This window comes from Schistocerca piceifrons, chromosome 6 (genome assembly GCF_021461385.2).
Source record: "Schistocerca piceifrons isolate TAMUIC-IGC-003096 chromosome 6, iqSchPice1.1, whole genome shotgun sequence".
Taxonomy (NCBI): Eukaryota; Metazoa; Arthropoda; class Insecta; order Orthoptera; family Acrididae; genus Schistocerca; species Schistocerca piceifrons.
Window position 1 is genome coordinate 73,201,290 of NC_060143.1, and position 26,624 is coordinate 73,227,913.

General features: G+C 46.2%; 1 protein-coding gene across 1 annotated transcript in view; it reads right to left on the bottom strand.

The window, feature by feature from the left end:
* LOC124803147 (potassium channel subfamily K member 13-like) overlaps positions 1-26,624 on the bottom strand; it is a 486,082-nt gene that overhangs the window by 99,646 nt on the left and 359,812 nt on the right. The window contains exon 2 of the mRNA XM_047264327.1: positions 15,388-15,616. Coding sequence (XP_047120283.1) covers positions 15,388-15,616 — 229 coding nt within the window. The remainder of the gene's footprint in view (positions 1-15,387; positions 15,617-26,624) is intronic.

Below are 26,624 nucleotides of genomic sequence, written 5' to 3' on the forward strand. Positions count from 1 at the left end.
AGCTAAAGCTGTGGCAGCTCTGTTCGGTCGATGGGACTGGGAAGTACTGTACCTTTCACCGTACTCGCCGGTCTTAAGTCCTTGTGACTTTGATTTGATTCCGAAGATGAAGGAATAACTTCGTGGCATTCCCTTCAGAACTTTTCCAGAGATTCGACAGGCATCCATTCGCAACATCAACAGAACAGGCGCTGATAACGGTATACTACGCCTTCCACATCGCTCTTTTGAATCGGTTGCGCCCGCATCTCGTGGTCGTGTGGTAGCGTTCTCGTTTCCCACGCCCGGGTTCCCGGGTTCGATTCCCGGCGGGGTCAGCGATTTTCTCTGTCTCGTGATGGCTGGGTGTTGTGTGCTGTCCTTAGGTTAGTTAGGTTTAAGTAGTTCTAAGTTCTAGGGGACTGATGACCATAGATGTTAAGTCCCATAGTGCTCAGAGCCATTTGAACGATTTCAATCGGTTGTGAATAAATGGTTACCACTCTATAAGTTCCAACCCTCGTATTTAACTAGAACAGCGGTAATTCTGCCTGTATGTGTGTTACAGCACAGATTAGCCATTATTTATTTCCGTTATTTATCAGGGATCTCATTGTGTGCTTTGGTCGAACTGGTGACATTTGCCAAACGATTTTGCAATACGCCTCTGGTAAAAGTATCGAGTTTGGTGTGGCAGCTGGCCAGCCTGATTATGTCAAGTCCCCATTAGTTGTTGTTTGCTATTTTCCGAACTAGCTGCCTTTGTGATAGGTATCTTGTAATGTGTGTATTTAACGTTGTTTCCCACAGTGCTTAGCTGGTTCTGTGTGTAAATCTGGTCAGCTATTGCCGCTGTTTATATTCCTGTTACCTCTGGAATTAAACGCTTGGACTGCTTTGGTGTTTTAAATGTCAGTAATTAACACATAAAACACCGAAGCAATCGAAATGCTTAATATCAGAGGTTACTGGAAAATAAACAGCGGCAACAGCCGACGAAATATACAAGCGGAATAACATTGGTAGATATTTTAATGCAGCTGATACCTTGTAAATCCCGCTTGAGTAACTCTAACCGACACTGACTAGAGGCGGGCTTTAGGGTAAGTTTAACGTGATGTTTTGCCCGACTGTTGTGCTGTAAAGATCTGTGGTTAAGCTTAAGATACTCCAGAACTATTACCAATTTCTGTAAATCCTGAAGCAGCTTCATCAACTGTGAAGTTGTTACGTAGCTGCTGGCCGCTAATTTTTTTACTCCTGTATTTATCGTAAATGTCATTAAGATTCACTGTAGTTTAACTCTGGCTATTTAAGTTTGGTCGCTGTTACCAGTAAACTGGCCTTATGGTCGAGGAAATATGACCCTTAATGAAGATTGTATGTAAATTTGTGTCACTTGAAATGACTTAGCCATGGTAGACACATATCACTGGGCGTTAAGCTGTTTCTCCTGTTGCTGCGAGTAATATTTGTTTGATTGCGACCTGTAACGCTAAGTTAAACACTTGTACCGCAGCTACTTAAAACTTATCACTGGATCTTGAGCCGTTCGTGCAGTTGCTAAGTATAGGCAATTAATGTTCTTGAATAATCTGTTAATGAGCAACGCTCTAGGGTGATTAACAGTTTTGTAGCAACGGCTTTATCCATAAATTTATTTTGAAACTGCAAAGAAGGGCGATCTTTGTGGTTTTTAATTAACATCTTTCATGCCTTTCAAGGGTTATACTTAAATGTGAATTTTGCAATTGTAAAACATTTAATTTTCTGTGTTAATAGATCAATGCTTTAGTTCACCTCATTTTGTAGTTCTTGCACTTTTCCATTCTCCAACCACCTGCCTACCATTTCATGCAACTTAATTTTCTTACGATTACCGTTAACTATCGACCACTCCTAGGAAACTCACACGAAGATATTATTCTTAATTTGTTTGTTTTGTTTTAGGGTGCAAAAGCAACTAGGGTCGTACGCGCCCAGTCAGAGCTGTAGAACACGAAGACAAAGGGAGGAGTTAAGAACGACTGCACGTTAACCCCAATCGACGGAAGAGAAGGCAGCTAAAAACAGGGACGTGGAGAAAGGATTGTAAAATACGCCATAGAGAAACGGAGGACCTGAGCTAAAAATTAAATGGCCTTCGCCATATCGCTACGACGTATAAAAAGTAAAACGCCATAGAGAAACGCTGTAGAGAAACGGAGGACCTGAGCTAAAAATTAAATGGCTTTCGCCATATCGCTACGACGTATAAAAAGTAAAACGCGATCGACAGCCCGCGCGTCGTTCATTAAAACGGCCGATAATTCAGACGGCAAACACAAACGGGAACGTAGATGGGTACAAAAAGGGCATTCCGTCAGGAAATGGCGGACTATCAAAGGTTGAGCACAGTGAGTACAAAATGGTGGGGGAGCACCACTTAAGTAATGGCGATGGCTAAACAGACAGTGCCCGACATGCAATCTAGCTACAATGATCTCACGGTGAGTGGGCCGACAGGGGGTCGTCCAAGCCGCTGGGAGAGGCTTAATAACCCGGAGTTTATTGCCATGAAGGGAGAACCAGTGGTGATGCCAAGGTGACACCACTTGCTGACAGACGGCAACACAGAGATCATCGGAGGGAGTGAAAGAACTAGCGGGCAGTGCTACGACGACTGCAGCCTTGGCAGCAGTGTCTGCTGCCTCCTTTCCTGTCAGACCAGCGTGACCAGGAACCCACTTAAACATCACAGTGCTCCAGCAATAGTGAGCAAGTGACAGCTTTCCTGGATCCGTTCTCACAAAGGGATTAGCGGTTTACAGGACACAGAGGCTTTGAAGGGCACTGAGAGAGCCGGAGCAGATGACGCAATTGGAAAGCCGGTGTCGCCGTACGTACTGCATGGCCTGATACAGGTCGAAGAGCTCTGCTGTAAATACTGAGCAGTGTACCGGAAGCCGATACCAGAAAACGTCGGTGCCAATGACGGAGGCACAGGCGACGCCACGGTCAGTCCGAGATCCAATAGTGTGCACACAGGTGTTATCGCGAAGTTCCGCACGAAGATCGTGAAACTGAAGGCGATAGAGTGAGGGAGGAGCAGTGTCCTTAGGAAGCGAATGAAGGCCAAGATGAACACGAGCCGCCGCACGAAGGCAAGGTGGTGAAGGGATTACACCCACTGGGAAAGTTGCAGGTAGGCGTGAAGCTGCTGGAGCAAGAGCCGAACGCGCCCCTTACTGGCGACCAAAGGAGTCATCAAAGGAGGAGGGACAGGATGGGTGGCCACGCATTGCAGACAAACGGCATGCATACCGTTTGAGGAGAAAGTCACGGCGGTAGTACAGCGGTAGTTCGCCAACTTTTGCACACAGACCCTCAACTGGGCTAGTGTAAAAGGCGCCAGTGGCCAAACGGATGCCACGATGAGGGATAGTATTGTGATGGCGTAACAGGAACGGATGTGCAGATGCATAAACGAAACAGTCCTTATGTGGGTAAATGCCCTCATCACATCCGTAATTCCGTGGATTTTGTTAAACGCCTTGGTAGCTTCAGGTTGGATGAGTCAGATATCATGGTGAGTTTTGGCGTCGTTTCCTTGTTTACGAGGGTACCCCTGCGGGAGTCACTAGAATTGATTAGTCAGAAGTTCGACGAGAAGACCACTGAACTTTTTAGGCATGTCTTGACTTCCACGTATTTTCTTTTTAATGGAGAATACTACGAACAAACGGAGGGAGTCGCCATGGGTAGCCCACTCTCACCGGTGGTAGCGAATTTGTACATGGAGAACTTCGAGGAGGAAGCCCTGTCGTCATCCGTATGGAAACTTACTTGCTTTTTCCGTTACGTGGACGGCACATTCGTCATCTGGCCACATGGTATGGATAAACTCCTTGACTTCCTTACACATCTAAACTCCATACACCCCAACATCAAATTCACTATGGAGACTGAAACGGAGGGTAAATTACCTTTCCTTGACGTCTTGATCAAGAGAAGGGCTGACGGCACCCTAGGTCATGGGGTGTATCGGAAGACAACGCACACTGATCTGTATTTGCACGCAGACAGCTGCCACCACCCTTCACAGAGGAATGGGGTACTTAAAACTCTAGTACATAGGGCGCGCACTATCTCTGACGCAGAGAGTTTACCCCAGGAATTGGAACATCTGAGAACTGTATTTCGAAAAAATGTGTACTCAGAGTGGCAGATTCAACGTGCTCTCCGCCCAACCACTGCAGCACAACCTGTTGAGATGGATGAAGTCACGAGGGAGGAGGTAGGCACTGCATTTATTCCATACACAGGCGCAGTCTCGGGGAAAATCGCCCGCATTCTGAAGAAACACCGGGTCGGAACTGTGTTTTGTCCTCCAAATAAAACTCGTGCACTGGTGGGGAGCGCCAAAGATGACCTCTGTTTGAGGAAGGCCGGCGTGTACAAGATTCCGTGTCAATGTGGCAAGTCGTATATTGGTCAGACGATGCGTACCGTCGAGGATCGATGCCGTGAACACCAGAGGCACACTCGACTGATGTATCCGAGCAAGTCGGCGGTCGCTGAACATTGTATGTCGGAAAATCACGCCATGGAGTATGACCGCACGAGGATTCTGGTACAGACGTCGAGATACTGGGACAGCGTTGTTAGAGAGGCCATCGAAATTCGCACCAATGACGACCTCATAAACCGTGACTGTGGCTATAATCTTAGCAAGGCTTGGGAACCAGCGATTGGGTTAATCAAGAGTAAATCGAGCAAACGTGTAGTTGTGACGACCACGGCGGACAGAGCCATCACACCGACGTCATCTCAGTGCCGTCGCAGTCTGTTCCACCGCGCGACCGCGGCGCGGGGCGCGGAAGGCGGAGAGAGTGCGCCGCGGGCGGAGGGTATTTAAATCGGCCGCCGCCGCGACCGAACCCAGTTCCCTCTGAGCAGCCATAGCGTACGGATCTCCGTGCCGGCACGTTCACAGGAGCTCAGTCCGTCAGTTCACCTGATGATGGCGACATGTATGATCGCCGAAATATTGTGCCCGTTGGACACTATAGACCGGCAGCACACCCGTGGATATTTTGATAGTCATTGTCTAGTTTCAAACGGACAAGGGACCGATACAAACGAAGAACGGTGGTTCCTCTCCTGTGCTAACCGCTTCATCTCAGAGTAGCACTTGCTATCTACGTCCCCATTTATTTGCTAAAAGTATTCCAATCTCTGTCTTCCTGTACAGTTTACGCCCTCTACGGCTCTCTCTAGTACCATGGAAGTCAATCCCTGATGACTTAACAGATGTCCCATCATCCTGTCCCTTCTTGTCAGTGTTTTCCACATATTCATTTCCTCTCCGATTCTGCTCAGAACCTCCTCATTCCTTACCTTACCAGTCCAACCAATATTCAACATTCATCTGTAGCACCACATCTCAGATACTTCGATTCTCTTCTGTTCCGAATTTTTCCACCACGTCTTACTACCATACAATGTTGTGCTCCAAATGCACATTCGCAGAAATGTCTTCCTCAAATTAAGGCCTATGTTTGATATACTAGTATACTTCTCTTGGCCAGGAATGCCCTTTTTGCCAGTGGTAGTCTGCTTTTGATGTCCTCCTTTCTCCGTCCGTCATTGGTTGTTTTGCTACCTAGGTAGCAGAATTCCTAAAATTCATCTACTTCGTGATTATCAGTCCTGATGTTAAATTTCTCGCTGCTCTTATTTATGCTATTTCTCATTACTTTTGTCTTTCTTCGATTTACTCTCAATCCATATTCTATACTCATTAGACTGTTCACTCCATTCAGCGTATCTTGTAATTCTTCTTCACTTTCACTCGGGATAGCAGTGTCATCAACGAATCGTATCATTGACATCATTTCACTTTGGATTTTAATTCCACTCCTGAATCTTTATTTTATTTCCATCATTGCTTCTTCGATGTACAGATTGAACAGTACAAACGAAAGACTACCTTCCTGCCTTACACCCTTTTTAATATGAGATCTTCGTTCTTGCTCGTCCACTCTTATTGTTCCTCTTGGCTCTTGTACGTATTTTATATTACCCGTCTCTCCCTATAGTTTACCCATATTTTCCTCAGAATTTCAAACATCTTGAACCATTGTACATTGAAGAACGCCTTTTCCACGTCGACAAATCCTATGAACGTATCTTGTTTTTTTCTTTAGTCTTGCTTCCATTATCAACCGCAAAGTCAGAACTATCTCTCTAGTGCCTTTACCTTTCCTAAAGCGAAACTGATCGTCATCTAACACGTCCTCAGTTTTCTTTGCTATTCTTGAGGATGTGAATACATATAAATCACTCATCTCTCCAGTGGTTCGAGAATTAAAACTGTGGCAATTCTCGTGGACATACCTTTGCAAAGGATCGATTGAAGATGGATTTAGGCATCTGTTGTTTCGTTTTGCTACCCATAGTGTCAGTCACTGTGTCATGCATCACCTGTGGACCAGAGGGCCTGACATAGCAGCTCGTGCCTACCTGGCAACGTCGATAGGCTTTGCTAAGAGCGCACCCGCCGCAGTGTCGAGGTACCCACAAGTGGGTGATTAATTCTCTTTCCTCGCCTCAAGTTTCTTAGTTGTTGAACGCAATAACACTAAGAATAAAGATGATCGAACGTATAATTCATGTCAGGCTGGTATAGTAGCTTGAGTCTCGCAATATGCATGGTGGTCCATTGATCGTGACCGGGTCAAATATCTTACGAAATAAGCGTCAAACGAAAAAACTTCAAAGAACGAAACTTGTCTAGCTTGAAGGGGGAAACCAGATGGCGCTATGGTTGGCCCGCTAGATGGCGCTGTCATAAGTCAAACGGATATCAACTCCGTTTTTTTAATTGCGAACCCCCATTTTTTATTAAATATTCGTGTAGTACCTTTAGAAATAAGAGTTAGTTGGACCATTTTTTTCGCTTTGTGATAGATGGCGCTGGAATAGTCAGAAACATATGGCTCACAATTTTAGACGAACAGTTGATAACAGATAGGTTCTTTAAATTAAAATACAGAACGTAGGTACGTTTGAACTTTTTATTTCGGCTGTTCCAATGTGATACATGTACCTTTGTGGACTTATCATTTCTAAGAACGCATGCTGTTACAGCCTGATTACCTGTTAATACCACATTAATGCAATAAATGTTCAAAATGATGTCCGTCAACCTCAATGCATTTGGCAATACGTGTAACGACATTCCCCTCAACAGCGAGTAGTTCGCCTTCCGTAATGTTCGCACATGTATTGACAATGCGCTGACGCATGTTGTCAGGCGTTGTCGGTGGATCACGATAGCAAATATCCTTCAACTTTCCCCACAGGAAGAAATCCGTGGACGTCAGATCCGGTGAACGTGCGTGCTTCGACGACCAATCCACCTGTCATGAAATATGCTATTAATACCGCTTCAACCGCACACGAGCTATGTGCCGGACATCCATCATGTTGGAAGTACATCGCCATTCTGTCATGCAGTGAAACATCTTGTGGTAACATCGGTAGAACATTACGTAGGAAATCAGCATACATTGCACCATTTAGCCTGCCATCGATAAAATGGGGGCCAATTATCCTTGCCCCCATAATGCCGCACCATACATTAGTCCGCCAAGGTCGCTGATGTTCTACTTGTCGCAGCCATTGTGGATTTTCCGTTGCCCAATAGTGCATATTACGCCAGTTTACGTTACCGCTGTTGGTGAATGACGCTTCGTCGCTAAATAGAACGCGTGGAAAAAATCTGTCATCGTCCCGTAAATTCTCTTGAGCCCACTGGCAGAACTGTAAACGACGTTGAAAGTCGTCGCCATGCAATTCCTGGTGCATAGAAATGCAATCGATGTTGATGTAGCTTTCTCAACACCGACGTTTTTGAAAGTCCCGATTCTCACGCAATTTGTCTGCTACTGATGTGCAGATTAGCCGCAACAGCAGCTAAAACACCTACTTGGGCATCATCATTTGTTGCAGGTCGTGGTTGACGTTTCACTTGCGGCAGAACACTTCCTGTTACCTTAAATAAGGTAACTATCCGGCGAACGGTCCGGACACTTGGATGATGGCGTCCAGTATACCGAGCAGCATACATAGCACAAGCCCTTTGGGCATTCTGATCACAATAGCCATACATCAACACGATATCGACCTTTTCCGCAATTGGTAAACGGTCCATTTTAACACAGGTAATGTATCACGAAGCAAATACCGTCCGCACTGGCGGAATGTTACGTGATACCACGTACTTATACGTTTGTGACTATTACAGCGCCATCTATCAGAAAGCGAAAAATATGGTGCAACTAAAACAATCATATTTCTTTACGTACTACACTAATATGTAATAAAAAAGGGGGTTCCTGCTTTAAAAAAAGCAGTTTATATCCGTTTGACATATGGCAGCGCCATATAGCGGGCCAACCATAGTGCCATCTAGTTTCCTCCTTCAAGCTAGACAAGTTTCGTACTTTGTATTTTTTCTTTTGACGCTTATTTTGTGAGATATTTGGGCCGGTGGGTATCAACGGGCCACCCTGTATATACTATCACTGTGCTGGTCGTGGGGTCGAGTCCCTGGGGTCGAGTGCAAAAAAAAAATTATTTTCAATTTTTATATTATTTACACTACAAATCAAGCGAAAAATTCTCCAAAATCTCAGTTTATTAATATTTTCATTAAAGTAACGAGAAAGGAAGGCGAAAGAAAATCCGGGATTATAAATCAATTTTCCAAGATAGGATTGTAAGGCTTACATGAGAACCTCATTTACGAAATTAGATGCTTGTATTATTTTACAGTTGATAACTTACACGAAATGGGCTGATACTCATCGTAAAAACAGGGAAAACAGTTATACTTCCCCGCACCATGCTCACGTTACAGATGCCGCACTTTCACAATTACATGGTTGGTTTAAAATTTCTATGGAGATACAGACTTGGTTTACATTCATAGAAGGTTCTCCGTCATCACACAGTTTGGCAGGAAACAATGCGTAACGCATCGTTTCGGCAAATATTCGCGATTATAGCTGGTGATATACGCTACAATTTATTTTGATACGCCCTTCTCGGGGTGAGATTTTCTTTTGTCACTCGATTAGAGCTGTTTTGAAGCTTTTTGATCGATTTGTTTATCTGACGATTAAAATAAACATCTCATAAAGCGACTAGCGAAAAGCATTTGGGATGACTGCCAGATGAGTATCCTCCTTCGTCGTGAAAAATCTAGACGTGTAATTGTGCATTTTTTTGTATTCCCCACCCTTAAATTAGCAGAAGAAATTTGTTCTCCTCCATGGAGGGCTTCATCACATGAGTGAGAAAATTCATTTCGTGACTTTTATGAAAATATTACTAAAAGTGGAGTGTTGAGCTTTATCTCCCATTATTTGCAATGCAAGTAACTGGGGCTTCATCACAAAAAACAAAAAAATTCTTTTCATAACTTCTATGAACCATGGACCTTGCCGTTGGCTGGGTAGCTTGTGTACCTCAACGATACAGCTATTTGTAACACAGGGGCAACCACAAAGAAGAGGTATCTGTTGAGTGGCCAGACAAAGGTCTGGTTCCTGAAGAGCCTTTCCAGAAGTTGCATAGGCAACGGTCTGGATGATTGACTGATTTGACCTTGTAACATCAACCAAAGCAGCCTCGCCGTGATGGTACTGCGAACGCTGTAAGCAAGGGGAAACCACAGCTGTAATTTTTCCGGGAAGCCATGCATCTCTACTGTATGGCAACTTCAGAAGGATGTAGATTGCAGTAGTTACACGGAGATGAAGAGGCTTGCACAGGTTAGAGTAGCATGGATAGCTACATCAGACCAGTCTTTGAACTGAAGATCACAACAACATGAAAATATTAATAAACCCCGCTTGTTCTACAATGTTTCGATTTATTTCCAATGTAAGTAACGGAAAAACTTGAAAATAAAAAAAATTGTGCGTAGGTGATAGTTCCCACAATCCATTCTCTACTCTTTCCGCTGCGCCAAACTGTCCCCAAGCTACAGTAACTTAAATAGCTAATACCTCGCCCGACCAGCGCCATGCTGTCTTTTTCTGGGAGCTTTGCAAGCTAGCCAAGTCTTGCCTTTCCCGTAAACTTGGACGAAATTGGTGGTGACGAGTAGGCAGGCCGCCCTCGCAGGTAAGGGAAGTGTATAAGCAGAGCAGACATGAACGCGAATTAATCGTACCGACTAAGTGGGCAAATGGGAAATCACTGATATAAGCAACTTTGACAGGGGGCAAACTGTCATTGCCCAGCGACTGGGGACGGGCATCTCGGAATTGGTGAAGCTGGTTGGCTCTTTACGTGCAAAAGTTGTGAGGATCTACGAAATCCGATTGAAAAATAGCGAAACCACGGGTAGGCTACAACATCTTGTATATGCCCACGCCTGATCACAGACTCTGGAGAACGGAGGCATTCCCGCTCTGAAAAGCATGATAGGGCTATCTGTGGCAGATCTGATGACAGAGCGACATTCTGGTACAGGCTCAAGGTATTCGGAGGCACACCGTTCAACCCATATTGCAGAATATGGGACTCCGGAACAGACGATCCGTATATGTTCCCATGTTGACGAAACTACATTGCCAATTACATTTGCAATTGGCACGGGGTCAGCAAAATTTCACTGTGAGTCAGTGGAAACACGGTGCCTGGTCAGATAATTTACTTTCTTGTTACATTAGCTCTATAAATGCGTCCAGATACGCCGCCGTCCAGGTAAACACATGCTGCATAGTAACATTGGAACACAGATGCATTGTTCAGTGTTATGGTATGCTAAGCTTCCAGGGGGCTTGTAGAATTCTAAAGCAACGTAGCAGCTATGGGGTATGTGAACATTATCGCAGGCCACCTGCATCCAATCATATATGGTGTCTTTCCCCATGGCCATGACATCTTCCAGTAAGATAACAGTCTGTGTCTTAAGGCCACAATCGTGCTTCAGTGGTTTGATGTGCGTGACAGTCGGCATCTACGAGTAATAAGGGCGCTGCAACGACATTCTGACATCGTACTAGTTACCTTGTCCGCCACTGTTTGGCTCCATGCAGGGCCCACACGAAATGAATATATCAACGAAAAGGCATCTATCCACTGTAGATCTCAACTTTGTCGTGTGCTATTGATCGATAACATGCAAGCATTTTAGCGAGCCATTAAGTATTATTAAACTCTTCTGGAACAATCACTGATCCCTGCTGGAGAAGGCTGCTGACACTCGTAAGACCAGCAGTGTCACATGCTGTGACGTATGCACCATAGCCTGTCTTTCTTGTGAACTGACGTCAATGCATTGGACACCAAATTCTCCCGATATGAACCGACTGAACACACCTGGGAGGCTATACGGTGCCAGCTCAGCGTCCGCAAACCAATACCGAAATTACGAGGTCTGTGCGTTGGCATCTAGTGCCACATAGCTGTGGAAACTTTCCAAGGACTTATCGAATACATTTCACGCAGTATCGTTTCGCTATTGAGTCCCAAAGGTGAGCCAACACTCTGTGAAATATATGGTCACAATGTTTCGGCTGATCAGTGTGTATATACATATACAGGGTGGTCCATTAATAGTGACTGGGCCAAATATCTCACGAAATAAGTATCAAACGAAAAAACTATATAGAACGAAACTCGTCTAGCTTGAAGGGGGAACCAGATGGCGCTATCGTTGGCCCGCTAAATGGCGCTGCCATAGGTCAAACGGATATCAACTGTGTTTTTTGTAAAAAGGAACCCACATTTTTATTACATATTCATGTAGCACGTAAGGAAATATGACTGTTTTAGTTGGACCACTTTTTTCGCTTTGTGGTAAATGGCGCTGTAATAGTCACAAACGTATAAGTACGTGGTATCACGTAACATTCCACCAGTGTGGACGGCATTTGCTTCGTAATACATTACCCGTGTTAAAATGGACCGTTTACCAATTGCGGAATATACGGCGGACATGTTGCCGCCGTCACCCCCCGTCCACCTTCTCCAGTTTGCCGATGACACCGCCTTCCGTGCCCCTGCCCCCACCCTGCAGCGCTCCCAACACCTTCTCCAATCCCATCTTGACCGGTTCACCGCTTGGTGCAACCAATGGTTGCTCAAGGTCAATCCCTCCAAAACCCAGGCGATCATTGTAGGCAAAACCACCGCTTCCTTCCTCCTCCTTGATTTCTACCTCACCATTTACGGCCGTCCTATCGCATTCACCCCCACCCTTAAGTACCTTGGCGTCACCCTCGACCGTCGCCTCTCCTGGACCCCCCATCTCCGGACAATCCAAGCCAAGGCACACTTCCGACTCCGTCTCCTCAAGCTCCTTTCCAGCCGTACGTGGAGTCTGGACCCCTCCACCATCCTCCACACCTATAAATCCCTCATCCGCCCTATCCTTTGTTACGCCCATCTGGCCTGGATCTCCGCCCCCCCCCCTACCTTTTATAAATCCCTTCAAATCCTTGAACGCCATGCTCTCCGCCTAGCCTATCGCATCCGTCTCCCCTCCCCCACGCGGATCCTGTATGATCTCATTCCGTTTTCCCACCTCCTCCTTTTCCTCGAAAGGATACAGATCCTATACACCTCACGTAAACTCGATCCTCCTCACTCGCTTGTCTCGCCTATCCGCTCCCACCCCCACCTGCTGCCGCACCTGTATTCCCACGTCCCACCCAGTCTCCATCTCTCCACCCTCCTTACCCTCTCCCAAGGTGGCTTCCGCCAGCTCCCCCTCCCTGATGATGTCCTCCTCCCCTCCATCTACCCCTCCTATCAACGTTGATCCTCCCCCTCCAATTCCTGTGTCTTTTCCTTTAGTCACCCTCCCTCCCTTCTCTCTCTGTTTCCCCCCATCCCCCTTCCTCCACCCCTCTTTCCCCGGGCTTCCCCTCCCCCTTCCTCCCTTTCCCCTATCTCCCCTGCCCGTGGCATCTATGCTCTCCCCTCTCCCTCTCCCACCCCCCTCCTCCTGTCTTGGCAGGTCCCCGGACTCGTACACGCTCAGTGGACTTTCGCGCGCCGGAGATCATCGCCATCAGTGTCTCGTGTGTGCGCCTTCGTTTTGCGTTTAGTGTTCTTTCGCCATCACGCCACTGTTCACGTGTGCCGTCGCAGTCATCCGCGTTATGTGCGCCGTGTCAATAAGTGTAAGTGTTTTTCTCGTCCAGCATAAATGGCTTCCTGTTTATTGTCTTTCGTATCTACATTTTAGCCCGACGTTTTATTGTGTTATCTGTGCCACCTATATGTCATATTATTGTACCACTCAAGGCTGAAGAGCAGCGTAATATGTTGCTGACAGCCCGCCTTATATGAGGTGATTAAAATTACAATAAAGAAAACAAAAAAAAGGGAAAAGGTCGACATCGTGTTGATGTATGGCTATTGTGATCAAAATGCCCAACGGACGTTTGCTATATATGCTGCTCGGCATCCTGGACGACATCATCCAAGTGTCCGGACCGTTCTCCGGATAGTTACGTTATTTAGGGAAACAGGAAGTGTTCAGCCACATGTGAAACGTCAACCACGGCCTGCAACAAATGATGATGCGCAAGTTGGTGCTTTAGCTGCTGTCGCGACTAATCCGCACATCAGTAACAGACAATCTGCGCGAGGATCGGGAATCTCAAAAACGTCGGTGTTGAGAATGCTACATCAACATCGATTGCAACCGTACTATATTTCTATGCACCAGGAACTGCATGGCGACGACTTTGAACGTCGCGTACAGTTCTGTCAATGGGCACAATAGAAATTACGGGACGACGACAGATTTTTTTGCACGCGTTCTAGTTAGCGACGAAGCGTCATTCCCCATCAGCGGTAACGTAAACCGGTATAATACGCACTATTGGGCAACGGAAAATCTACGATGGGTGGGTCAAGTGGAACATTAGCGATATTGGCAGGTTAATGTATGGTGCGGCATTATGGGAGGAAGGATAATTGACCCCCATTTTATCGATGGCAATCTAAATGGTGCAATGTATGCTGATTTCCTACGTAATGTTCTACCAATGTTACTATAAGATGGTTCACTGAATAACAGAGTGGCGATGTACTTCCAACATGCTGGATGTCCGGCACATAGCTCGCTTGCGGTTGATGCGGTATTGAATAGCATAATATTTCATGACATGGATTGGTCGTCGAACCACCAAAGCATGGCCCGCACGTTCACCGGATCTGACGTCCCCGCATTTGTTTCTGTGGCGAAAGTTGAAGGATATTTGCTATCGTGATCCACCAACAACGCCTGACAACATGCGTCAGCGAATTGTCAATGCGTGTGCGAACACTACGGAAGGCGAACTACTCGCCGTTGTGAGGAATGTCGTTAAACGTATTTCCAAATGCATTGAGGTTGACGGACATGACTTTGAGTATTTATTGCATTAGTGTGGGCCGGCCGGTGTGGCCGTGCGGTTAAAGGCGCTTCAGTCTGGAACCGCGTGACCGCTACGGTCGCAGGTTCGAATCGTGCCTCGGGCGTGGATGTGTGTGATGTCCTTAGGTTAGTTAGGTTTAATTAGTTCTAAGTTCTAGGCGACTGATGACCTCAGAAGTTAAGTCGCATAGTGCTCAGAGCCAGCCATTAATGTGGTATTTACAGTTAATCACGGTGTAACAGCATGCGTTCTCAGAAATGATAAGTTCTCGAAGGCACATGTATCACATTGGAACAACCGAAATAGAATGTTCAAACGTAACTACGTTGTGTATTTTGATTTAAAACACCTACCTGTTACCAACTGTTCGTCTAAACGTGTGAGCCATATGTTTCTGACTATTACAGCGGCATCTATCACATAGCGAAAAAAGTGGTCCATCTAAAACATTCATATTTCTTTATGTACTACACGAATATGTGATAAAGAATGGGGATTCCTATTTAAGAAAAGGCAGTTGATATCCGTTTGACCTATATCTAGCGGCCAACCATAGCGCCATCTGGTTTCTCCGTTGAAGCTAGACAAGTTTCGTTCTTTGTAGTTTTTTCGTTTGACGTTTATTTCGTGAGATATTAGGCCCAGTGACGATCAATGGACCACCCCGTGCAAGTGCAGGTGACGAATTACGTTTGGTTTGTGGGGCGCTCAACTGCGCGGTCATGTGCGCCGGTACAAAGTCCCAATCTTTGCACAATGTATTTTTTTCGCAGTTTCATCTAGCCACTGTCACGAATGATGATGATGATGATGATGATGATGAAATGATGAGGAATATGTAAAGACCCAGTGTCCGGGCAGCGAAAATCCCAACCCGGCCGGGAATCGAGCCCGTGACCCCGCGATCCAGAGGCAGCAACGCTAGCCACTGGACCCCGAGCTGCGCACAGTGCGAGTGTTAGCTAGTGGTGTATACCTGGTGGCGGCCATGGTGGCGCCCGAGATCCTGCGCTGGGCGAGCCGGCCGGCGGCGACGCGCCTGCGCAGACGGCGCAGGTGGAGCGCGCGCAGCCCGCACGCGAGCAGGGTGATGATGCGCTCCAGGAACAGGTTGAAGAAGAGGATGCCGCCCGAGCAGCCCAGGAAGCCGTACAGGATCACCACCGCCTTGCCCGCCGTCGTCTGCGGCGTCGTATTCCCGTAGCCTGCCACACACACCAGACACACGTCCCTGTCAGTACTAATACAATGGGACACGTGACGCTCACATGCAACAGAACGGTCACACAACAATCGGTACAGCAGAAGCCTCTCCATGTTACTGCAAGTCCTCGGAGCAGCACGTAATGCCTGAATAACAGCGTTACCACTTGTCATCTTTGGCGTACTCCAAGTGCGAACCGCGTTATTGCAGTGAGCGGGCCATGCTCGCTGTAGCCTACCTTTTTAAATTCTTCGCAGACAAAGAAAAGCGGAGCATCAGTCAGCCTGAAAAATCATTCAAGCAGGATAGTTATTACCTTCCTGACGCCGTTGTTGCGTCTTTTTTCCTACAGCCTGCAAGTAGTTAGTTGACCATAACTGTGTATCTCTGCGAAAAAAAAAAAAAAAAACATTTCAAACGTGTACCAGGATCAACTTAGTCACACACACACACACACACACACACACACACACACAAACTGCCTCTCCGTTGAACTAACACCAAAACTTGCAATACTTGAATCAACTGTACTGCACTGTCTTACACAAAACTAGGAAAAGAACATTTTCGTTTACCTGTGACCTTGAGTGAAGCACGTTTATAAATTCCATGTATATGTTGAGACAGATTTCTTCGTTATTTATGCACGTAAGAACTGCTATCGAAACCATGGCATCTGCGCGCTTGATTGAATAGGCCAATGTGGCATTTGTCAACTCCACGATAAGAAGATCGTCGCAACCTGAGTTGAACGTGTAGACAAGATTAATGTATTATCGAATACGCATCAAAACCAAAGAAAAAAAAACAAGACCAGTTTCAGACTGAACGGAGGCAGAGCGTAAGCTGTCTGTATTTTGTGACAGGTTATGGGCAAAATTCTGAGCATAAAAAAACTTTTCTTAATTGAATCCGTTGCTCTAAAAAAAGACTCGAAGATGTTAGTGATGATGTCTAGTAGTGGTCTATATTTCGGAGACAGACTTTTGCTATATGAATGCCCGCCCGCCTAGCCGTGCGCTGCTTCCCGAGAGGGAAGGCATGCCGGTCCACAGCACGAATCCGCCCGGCGGATTAGTGTCGAGGTCCGTCGTGCCAGCCACCCTGTGGATGGTTTATAAGGCGGTTTTCCATCTACTTCGGCGGATGCGGGCTGGTTCCTCTTATTACTACACTATGTCGGCGATTGTTACGCAAACACTGTCCCCACATACGTGTACACCATCATTACTCTACCACTCAAGCATTTGATGTTACACTCGTCTGGTATGAGACATTGCCTGGGGGTGGGGGGGAGGGGGTTCGGGGGTGGAGGGGGAATCCACTGCGGACCGAACCGCACAATAACCCTGGGTTCGGTGTGGGGCGGCGGTAGGGTGGGTGGACTGCAGTGGCCTGTTGTGGGGTTGTGAACCACTGAGGGCTACGACGGGACGAAGCCTCTCCGTTGTTTCTACGTCCCTGGTTCAATACACACTATATGAATTGCATAAGAAACAAAACTATATCTGTAGTGTCGGTAGCTGGACCGACACCGTGATGTGGATTGCTGAAAAGGAATGCTAGACTAAAGCTGTAGCCGATAGTGCACGCACGGCAATAAGCATACGGGCGTGAAGTCTGGAACATAAAAACTTATGAATGAATAAGAAGAAAAGTATGTAGATGCTTTTTACTTAACTTTTAATAATTCCTTGGAATACATCTCTCTTGATTACACGTAAGCTATAGGCACTGATACAAATGGCTCCTTGCTAGTTCGTAGCCATTAACTTAGCTGATGGCTATTCTGTCTCTCGGCTAATGAGAGAGAAAGGCTTCGTACAACTGGGCGATAGCTAGGTTCGCGTACAACTGGGCGGTAGCTTGGTTCTCGTACAACTGGGGCCGAGTCCACTCTCGTATCACGAGACCTGCCTTGGTGGTGGCGCTAGGTCTGCGATCACAGTGGCGACACGCGGGTCCGACATGTACTACATGGACCGCGGCCGATTTAAGCTACCACCTAGCAGTGTGGTGTCTGGCGGTGACACCACATTCCTCCCCCGCAAATCGGCGAACGGTCGTGAGATAAGGCTTCCGCCCGCCGTGGGGAGGACCACATGTTGACGTATGCGATGAGGTGGGGAGCCTAACAACAGGCGAGGCTGTGCCACCCGCACCCGGCCATCCGGTCCGAGGGGAGCTAGGAAACGCCTGCAAAACTAGTCCAGGGTGCACGTCAACATGCGGTGTATGCGCCCGTAAAGAGACAGGAGTGACCGAAGGATCAATCTCCATTGCGTCGGGGTAGCCGACGCGCGATGACGTCATGTGGTCCGGAGCGGGCTGGAGTTCCATGGCGGAGGACAGCTGGTCACGGGAAGCGACCGGCGGCGCGGGACCCTGGAAGGCGCCTGGCGGCTGCAACGAAGCGTCGAACGCGGGCGGCGCCGGCGGGAGAACAAGCGGCGGCGGCGGCGGCTGCTGCTGCTGCGGCGGCGGCGGCGCGTCGCCATGGGGCAAAATGGAAGGCATCGTCGGTAACACCTGGGGATGAGGCGAGCCAGTAGATGGGTCCCCAGGGCGCTGACCGGACGGCACCGTCGCTGAAAGCAGACGGGGAGCGGCAGAACCCGAGCGACGACAGAGGCGCAGCTGATTGAGATGCCGACGCACCTCACCAGAGGCCCCCAAAACCAAATACATCGCGCGGCCGAGGCAGCGAAGAATGCGCCCTGCGAGCCAACGCCGTGAACCTCGATAGTTGCGATATAATACAACGTCGCCTGGAGCAAAAGCAGGAGTCTGCCGCTGCGCAGGAACCTGATGCGGCGGATGCAGCAAAGACATCAAGGTGCGATGAGGACGACCGTGGAGCAACTCAGCCGGCGAGCGACCATCTCGGGGCTGAGAGCGATACGAAGACAAAAAGAGCAACAATGCGTCCTCCCGAGAATGCGACTCTTTCAATTTCAACATCTGTGACTTGAAAGTCCGGACCAATCGTTCAGCGGCACCGTTGGACTGAGGCGAAAACGGCGCGGATGTCAGATGTTGAATACCATTGGCCTGGCAGAAAGACTGGAATTCTGCGGACATGAATTGTGGGCCATTGTCGGAAACAATAGTCTGCGGAAGACCTTCAATGCAAAAGATAGCAGACAACGCTTGGATGGTGGCGGAGGACGTCGTGGAAGACATCCGGACAACAAAAGGAAAATTACTGAAGGCGTCGACCAGAACCAACCATCGAGCATTCCAGAATGGACCAGCAAAATCAATGTGCAAGCGTTGCCAAGGGGAAGTGGCTTTTGGCCACGCAAAGACTTTCCGCGGCGGTGCGGACTGTTGTTCGGCACACGCCGGGCACGAAGAACACATATTCGTAATCGCAGCATCGATTCCGAACCAAGTACAGTGCTGACGAGCAAGTTGTTTCGTACGCACTATACCCCAATGTCCTTGATGAAGAAGCCGTAAAACAGAGGACTGTAACGAACGTGGGACCACGACTCTGGACTGATCATTATCAGAACGCAACAACAAAACACCACGTCGAACAAAAAGTCTCTCCTTGTGAGCAAAAAATCGGCGAACCAACGGATCCTCGATCCGAGACTTTGACAAAGGCCATTGCGTAGCAACAAAACGTAAAACAGTAGCAAGGACAGGGTCAGCAGCTGTGGCTGTAGCGACACGACGAAAATCAATCGGAAACGATTCGACCACTTCATCGGTTTCCGAATCAATGAACATGCAAGCAAGTTCGGAAGAATCGAATGCTTTATCCTCAGCAACAGGCAAACGGGACAACGCATCGGCGTTTCCGTGCTTAGCAGTGGACCGATACAAGATATCGTAGCGGTACTGCGAGAGGAAAATAGACCAGCGAATGAATTTCTGCGCTGTACGTGGAGGTACAGGCTTGTTCGGATGAAAAAGCGACGTCAAAGGTTTGTGGTCTGTGATGATGGTAAAGTGACGACCATGCAAGAAATCATGGAACTTAGTAACACCAAACACGAGAGCCAAAGCTTCTTTCTCTATCTGTGAATAATTTCTTTGCGCAGACGAGAGCAATTTGGACGCAAAGGCAATAGGGCGATCATGGGAGCCAACTTTGTGCGCAAGTACAGCACCGATCCCGAAATCCGATGCATCTACCATCAACAAAAGGGGTTTCTGGGGATCGAATGGCGTAAGGCAAGTATTAGAAAGCAACGCCGATTTCAACTGGCGAAAGGCGCGTTCACATTCCGGCGTCCAGACGAACGGAACACCTTTACGGCGTAAGCGATGAAGCGGAGCTGAAATGGAAGAGGCATTGCGCACATATTTATGGTAATAATTAATTTTACCCAACACACTCTGTAGCTGTTTCAGATTTTTAGGGGACGGCAAGTTTTGTATGGCACGGAGGTGCTCTGGACTCGGATGTATGCCTTGGGCATTAATGACATGTCCCAGGTATGGTAAGTCACGAGCAAAAAACACACATTTGTCCTTCCTCAAGCGAAGACCATTTTGCCGCAAGACCTGAAATAATGTTCGTAAGTTCGCAAGATGATCTTCTTCTGTCTGTCCGGAATATGTAGTTAGCTTAACATTTGCGGCACGCAACGGAGGTGCGCCCAGTTGTTTGTACGTGTCGTGATTGAGCAATGAAACTGCAGCTCCGGTATCGAGCTGGAATGGTATCACTTGGCCGTCAAAGTCTAAGTCCACAAAAAGTTTATTGTCCTGCTGACAAGAGCGACTGTTTTGTGCAATTGGAACAGACACTGGTACAGAATCACTTGCTAATTGACGTGATTTCCGGCGACGTCGACGCACAGTTTTTGTGGGACGAACACAGTTACTGTTAGAGAAAGTGTCACTGGACGAAGTGGAATTAACGACATGAATGTCCATAGGCGAAGGTCCACGAGCCTGAGTGTCCTTGGTTCGATTCCGGCGCGAAGCAAAGGGCCTGGAATGATTGTGATTGTCTGATCTGAGCTTTTTCTGGCAAACACTTTGAACATGTCCTTTCTTATTGCAGAAAAAGCAAATAGCTTGGCGTGACGGGCAATGTTCACGCGAATGTCTAGTAGCACACCGCGGGCATGATTTCACTACATTTGTGGGCTGGCGCGGCACACCTGGCTTAGCACGCGGCGGTCGCTGTGCGTCCGTGCGCGAGGCCCGGTTACCGGGCCGCGCAGCGCGTCCAGCGGGCTGGTTAATGTAACACACGGCTGGCGAAGTTGCAAAAGATTCCTGAGCACAGTCAAGGGTGTCCTGTCTATCCAATATGTCTATCACTTGTTGAAGGGAGGGATTAACTAGTTTCAAAATTTGCTCCCGTATGCGAACATCAGAAACGTTCTGTGCAATTGCATCACGCACCATTGTATCTGAATAAGAAAGACCACAGTCACATTCAAAGGCACAGTCCCTAGTAAGTCCTTGCAATGTTGCTACCCACTCCCTATTAGTTTGACCGGCCGTACGTTTTGTACGAAAGAACGTATACCGTTTTGCAACCACATTAACTGTTTCTTTGAAATAGGCATCTAATGCAGACAAAGTTTCCTCGTAGGACAGAGTTGCTACGTCGCGTCGGGGAAACAATTTCACTATCACACGGTATGTGGACACACCGACACAAGAAAGCAAAAACGGCTGCCGCTCATTACCTTGAATTCTGTAGGCAGCGAGGTGGAAGGCAAACTGGCGGGACCACTCTTGCCAGGTCTCATCGGCTGCCACGTATGGTCGAAAGGGAGGTGCAACAGCGTTTAGTGGCAGCGGTAGCGAAGAAGCGGCGGCGGCCGCATCGGTTTGAATGGTACGTTGACCCTGGACGAGCTGTCCAAGGGCATCCAGTAACGCCTGCGTCTGCTGATTCTGCAAGCGATAAAATTCGGACAGTACATCTGGAGAATGTGGCGAAGCCATGACACAATGAAATGTAAGCAATCAGAAATAAATGTAAGCAAGCAGAAAAAGGTCACTTATCCCATCTTCGTCGCCAATAATTGTAGTGTCGGTAGCTGGACCGACACCGTGATGTGGATTGCTGAAAAGGAATGCTAGACTAAAGCTGTAGCCGATAGTGCACGCACGGCAATAAGCATACGGGCGTGAAGTCTGGAACATAAAAACTTATGAATGAATAAGAAGAAAAGTATGTAGATGCTTTTTACTTAACTTTTAATAATTCCTTGGAATACATCTCTCTTGATTACACGTAAGCTATAGGCACTGATACAAATGGCTCCTTGCTAGTTCGTAGCCATTAACTTAGCTGATGGCTATTCTGTCTCTCGGCTAATGAGAGAGAAAGGCTTCGTACAACTGGGCGATAGCTAGGTTCGCGTACAACTGGGCGGTAGCTTGGTTCTCGTACAACTGGGGCCGAGTCCACTCTCGTATCACGAGACCTGCCTTGGTGGTGGCGCTAGGTCTGCGATCACAGTGGCGACACGCGGGTCCGACATGTACTACATGGACCGCGGCCGATTTAAGCTACCACCTAGCAGTGTGGTGTCTGGCGGTGACACCACAATATCTTATACGCAAATGGTGAAGTAAAAGGCGCTTACATACAGAAAAGTCTTCGACAGTACTTGTAACCAGAGTTGTTCAACCCGAATATCGACAAAGGCATTGAGGAATGCAATGAGGATACAGATGGGATAAAATTAATGGAATGAAAATCAAATGATAAGGCTTTTTGGCAACCATGTGGTGAGCAAGATGTATGAGACAGGCGAAATACCCACAGACTTCAAAAAGAATATAATAATTCCAATCCCAAAGAATCTAGGTGTTGACAGATGTGAAAATTACAGAACTATCAGTTTAATAAGTCACAGCTGCAAAATACTAACGCGAATTCTTTACAGACGAATGGAAAAACTGGTAGAAGCAGACCTCTGGGAGGATCAGTTTGGATTCCGTAGAAATGTTGGAACACGTGAGGCAATACTAACCTTACGACTTATCTTAGAAGAAAGATTAAGAAAAGGCAAACCTACGTTTCTAGCATTTGTAGACTTAGAGAAAGCTTTTGACAACGTTAACTGGAATACTCTCTTTCAAATTCTGAAGGTGGCAGGGGTAAAACACAGGGAGCGAAAGGCTATTTACAATTTGTACAGAAACCAGATGGCAGTTATAAGAGTCGAGGGGCATGAAAGGGAAGCAGTGGTTGGGAAAGGAGTGAGACAGGGTTGTAGCCTATCCCCGATGTTATTCAATCTGTATATTGAGCAAGCAGTAAAGGAAACAAAAGAAAAATTCGGAGTAGGTATTAAAATTCATGGAGAAGAAGTAAAAACTTTGAGGTTTGCCGATGACATTGTAATTCTGTCAGAGGCAGCAAAGGACTTGGAAGAGCAGTTGAACGGAATGGACAGTGTCTTGAAAGGAGGATATAAGATGAACATGAACAAAAGCAAAATAAGGATAATGGAATGTAGTCAAATTAAATCGGGTGATGCGGATGGGTTAGATTAGGAAATGAGACACTTAAAGTAGTAAAGGAGTTTTGCTATTTCGGGAGTAAAATAACTGATGATGGTCGAAGTAGAGAGGATATAAAATGTAGACTGGCAATGGCAAGGAAATCGTTTCTGAAGAAGAGAAATTTGTTAACATCGAGTATAGATTTAAGTGTCTGGAAGTCGTTTCTGAAAGTATTTGTATGGAGTGTAGCCATGTATGGAAGTGAAACATGGACGATAACCAGTTTGGACAAGAAGAGAATAGAAGCTTTCGAAATGTGGTGCTACAGAAGAATGCTGAAGATAAGGTGGGTAGATCACGTAACTAATGAGGAGGTATTGAATAGGATTGGGGAGAAGAGAAGTTTGTGGCACAACTTGACTAGAAGAAAGGATCGGTTGGTAGGACATGTTTTGAGGCATCAAGGGATCACCAATTTAGTATTGGAGGGCAGCGTGGAGGGTAAAAATCGTAGAGGGAGACCAAGAGATCAATACACTAAGCAGATTCAGAAGGATGTAGGTTGCAGTAGGTACTGGGAGATGAAGGAGCTTGCACAGGATAGAATAGCATGGAGAGCTGCATCAAACCAGTCTCAGGACTGAAGACCACAACAACAACAACAACTGTTAGTGAGGGCCACGAAGGAAAAATGAAAAAAATAACGTTAGTAAGGTTGAAGAAGATCCTGGAAGACAAGTATAACATTAAAATGACGGCAGTTATGACATGTCGTGGCCAACATACCACAGTACGCGTTACAATTAATGGTATACCGCAGTCACGGTACGGTGCGTGCTGACTGTGCCTTGTAGCCCTATTATCCATTGTCCTTTATGTCCCATTCGCCATCAGAGAGAGGGAAAAACGGCTTTCTATGTGCCTCCGTATGAATAGTGATTTATCTTGGTGGTGCTTACACGCAATGTACGCTGGCGGTAGCAGATTCGTTCTGCAGTCAGCTTCAAATACTGGTTCTCTAAATTTCCTCTACAGTTATAGCGTCGTCATTCCAATACATAATAATAACAATATTTTTTGCAAGTGAAGTGAGTCGTACAAAAACTATAAAAATGGTCTGTGACCATGAAATGCTTAAAGACAGTGTTTTATGCGAACAATTACCAAGATCAATAGTTTAAAAAACAAAGACGGTAATGGTGTATTAAAAAATAAACGATATCATTGCACTCATAAGTGTTCATCTGCGGTCTTCAAACGATTTATATATGTAGAGGATCTCTCGTCCCCCGCCTCCACCCCCCCCCCCCTACCCCCGCCACCTCTCTTCTCTGTAATGTTTCCGAAGCGTTATTACGTATGCCGCTTTTCCATGTCCGTAATGTAATGCAATTTAATGAGTTGATGTCAAATAGATACTAAGTTAAGTTTGAGTTGAATTTTATTTACAGACTTTGTTAACTTATGTCAAATAATACCAGTTTTCAGAATTTAGCATTTTCAGCAGCGGAGCGAAGACATTTAAAATTTGCCTTATTGTTTTACAGGTGCGTTACTATCAGCGAAGACTAGTTAATAATTTTTCTTCTGGCAAAGCTGGAACCTGCACCAGGTAGTGTAATGACGAATTTGCCACTCATTATAAGGTATTGTATGGAATTAGGCCCTGGCCTGTTTTAAGTGTAAAGCAGCACGACTTTCGTTACAAAGAGCTATATTTCACCTAGCACGTTGAAATGCAAAGAGACAGCTAAAAGCATATCTACTTTCACGAATAATTATCAACGTGAATTTGGTTGTGTTTTAATGTGTCCGTAAGACATCAATCGTGTGTGGCTTAGAATTTACATAGCGTTGCTAGATTGTTTTCATTGTTTTATGAATTGTAGCAATATTACTCTACATGTAGACAATTTCTCTGAAATAATAATAGCAACATTTAATTTACATAATAATAACATTTTCGAAGAATATGTGAAGAATAATTCAATGAGAGTAAGGACAGATTAATTAGTGTTCCTCGAAAAGAACGTCGCCTTCCCTTCAGGGAGTCCCATTTGAGTACACGAAGCATCTCCGTAATACTTGCATGTTCATCAAATCTACCGGTAATAAATTTAGCAGCCCGCCTCTAAATTGCCTCGATGTATTCCTTTAATCCGACAAGAGAACAGAAAGGTGTAACAGAAGAATTTACTAAAATTCACCTAAAACGATTCATTAACTTAGATTTCCCTCTTGATGAATTAAGGTAGAACCATCCACTGAAAAGGAAATTACCCAAGAAAGTACAATAGACATGGTGTATGGGCCAGATGATTCTGTTCAACAATTTTGAGACGTACAGATAAGTTAGGTGGATCTTTTAGACAGGTTAAGCAGACTAGACTTTGTCTTCAGAGCTCCATAACACGGCCGCCGGAAGGAAAACTGGAAGGGCGGTAATCAGGGAAGAAGAGGCAGTAGTAATATATGATGTACATTTTTTTTCTTTTCTTTGCAATTTTTTCAGCCAAACTAGCAGCAGTAATTTCTGCAGTGCCGACGAGCCTGAAGAACCGTATCATCAAAATCACACCACGTTTCGGGTGCTGTGTTGCTTAAACCCTCATCATACAAGCACTATGCTGAATCAATCAGCCACACGTGTCTGTGGACACCAATAGAAGGCGCGAGAAACGAGTCACAGGGTTGTTGGCTCCCGCGTCTTGGAAAGAAGAGAATAGCTGAGTGTAACCCTTGGTTTCAAGTCTGCGGACAGAACAGACAGCTCCCTACCGTCTGCTTCTCTCCAGCATGCCTTCTATCTTTTCTAGAGAGTAAAAATTACACAATAACAATTACAAAGTGAAATCACTTCAGGCGGCATATGTTCAGTCAACATAAAGATCATAACACAGTCAAAGGAAGTCTACTACAAGGAAAAGGTGCTGTTTACGTCGAGGAATCTAAATGTGGAAACCAAAGAGAGATTTCTTAAGAGCCAACTATGGATCATGGCAATGTAATGCACGAGGAGGACGGAAAAGATCTCGGAGCCAGTGAAGTTCAGAAATGAAGAAATTCTTAAAAGAATAATTGAAAATAATGATCTCTGCTGCTATCAGTACGGAAAAGATAAATTAATTAGCCACCTCTACTGTCGCAACAGTTTCCTAGTAAATGCAATGTAAGGACTGATACAACGCAAGAGAACAAGATTAAGAACAATACACAATATTCCACACTGATTTCGGGGTAATACAAAACGATCAGCCCTTCTTTGCACTTCTTCGTTGTCCTCATTCGGTCGTAATTGATAAGGATCCCATATCACAGAACAGTACTTCAGAAGAGGAAGGAAAGAGCTTAATGTAGGCAGTATATTTAGTAAAATTTTGTCATATGATGACATGATGGAGACGAGGGCTGTTGTTTGAAGACAAATGTTGATGGTGATAGGACAGCAACCAGCCCCGAATTTACTTTCAGTTCCTTTATTCAAAGGCTACCGTTACCGGTTTCAAATCGTTGTGATTCATCCTCAGGCGGTTTACACGCTTTCTTTATGACATGTGGTGTGTTTTTTTTTTACC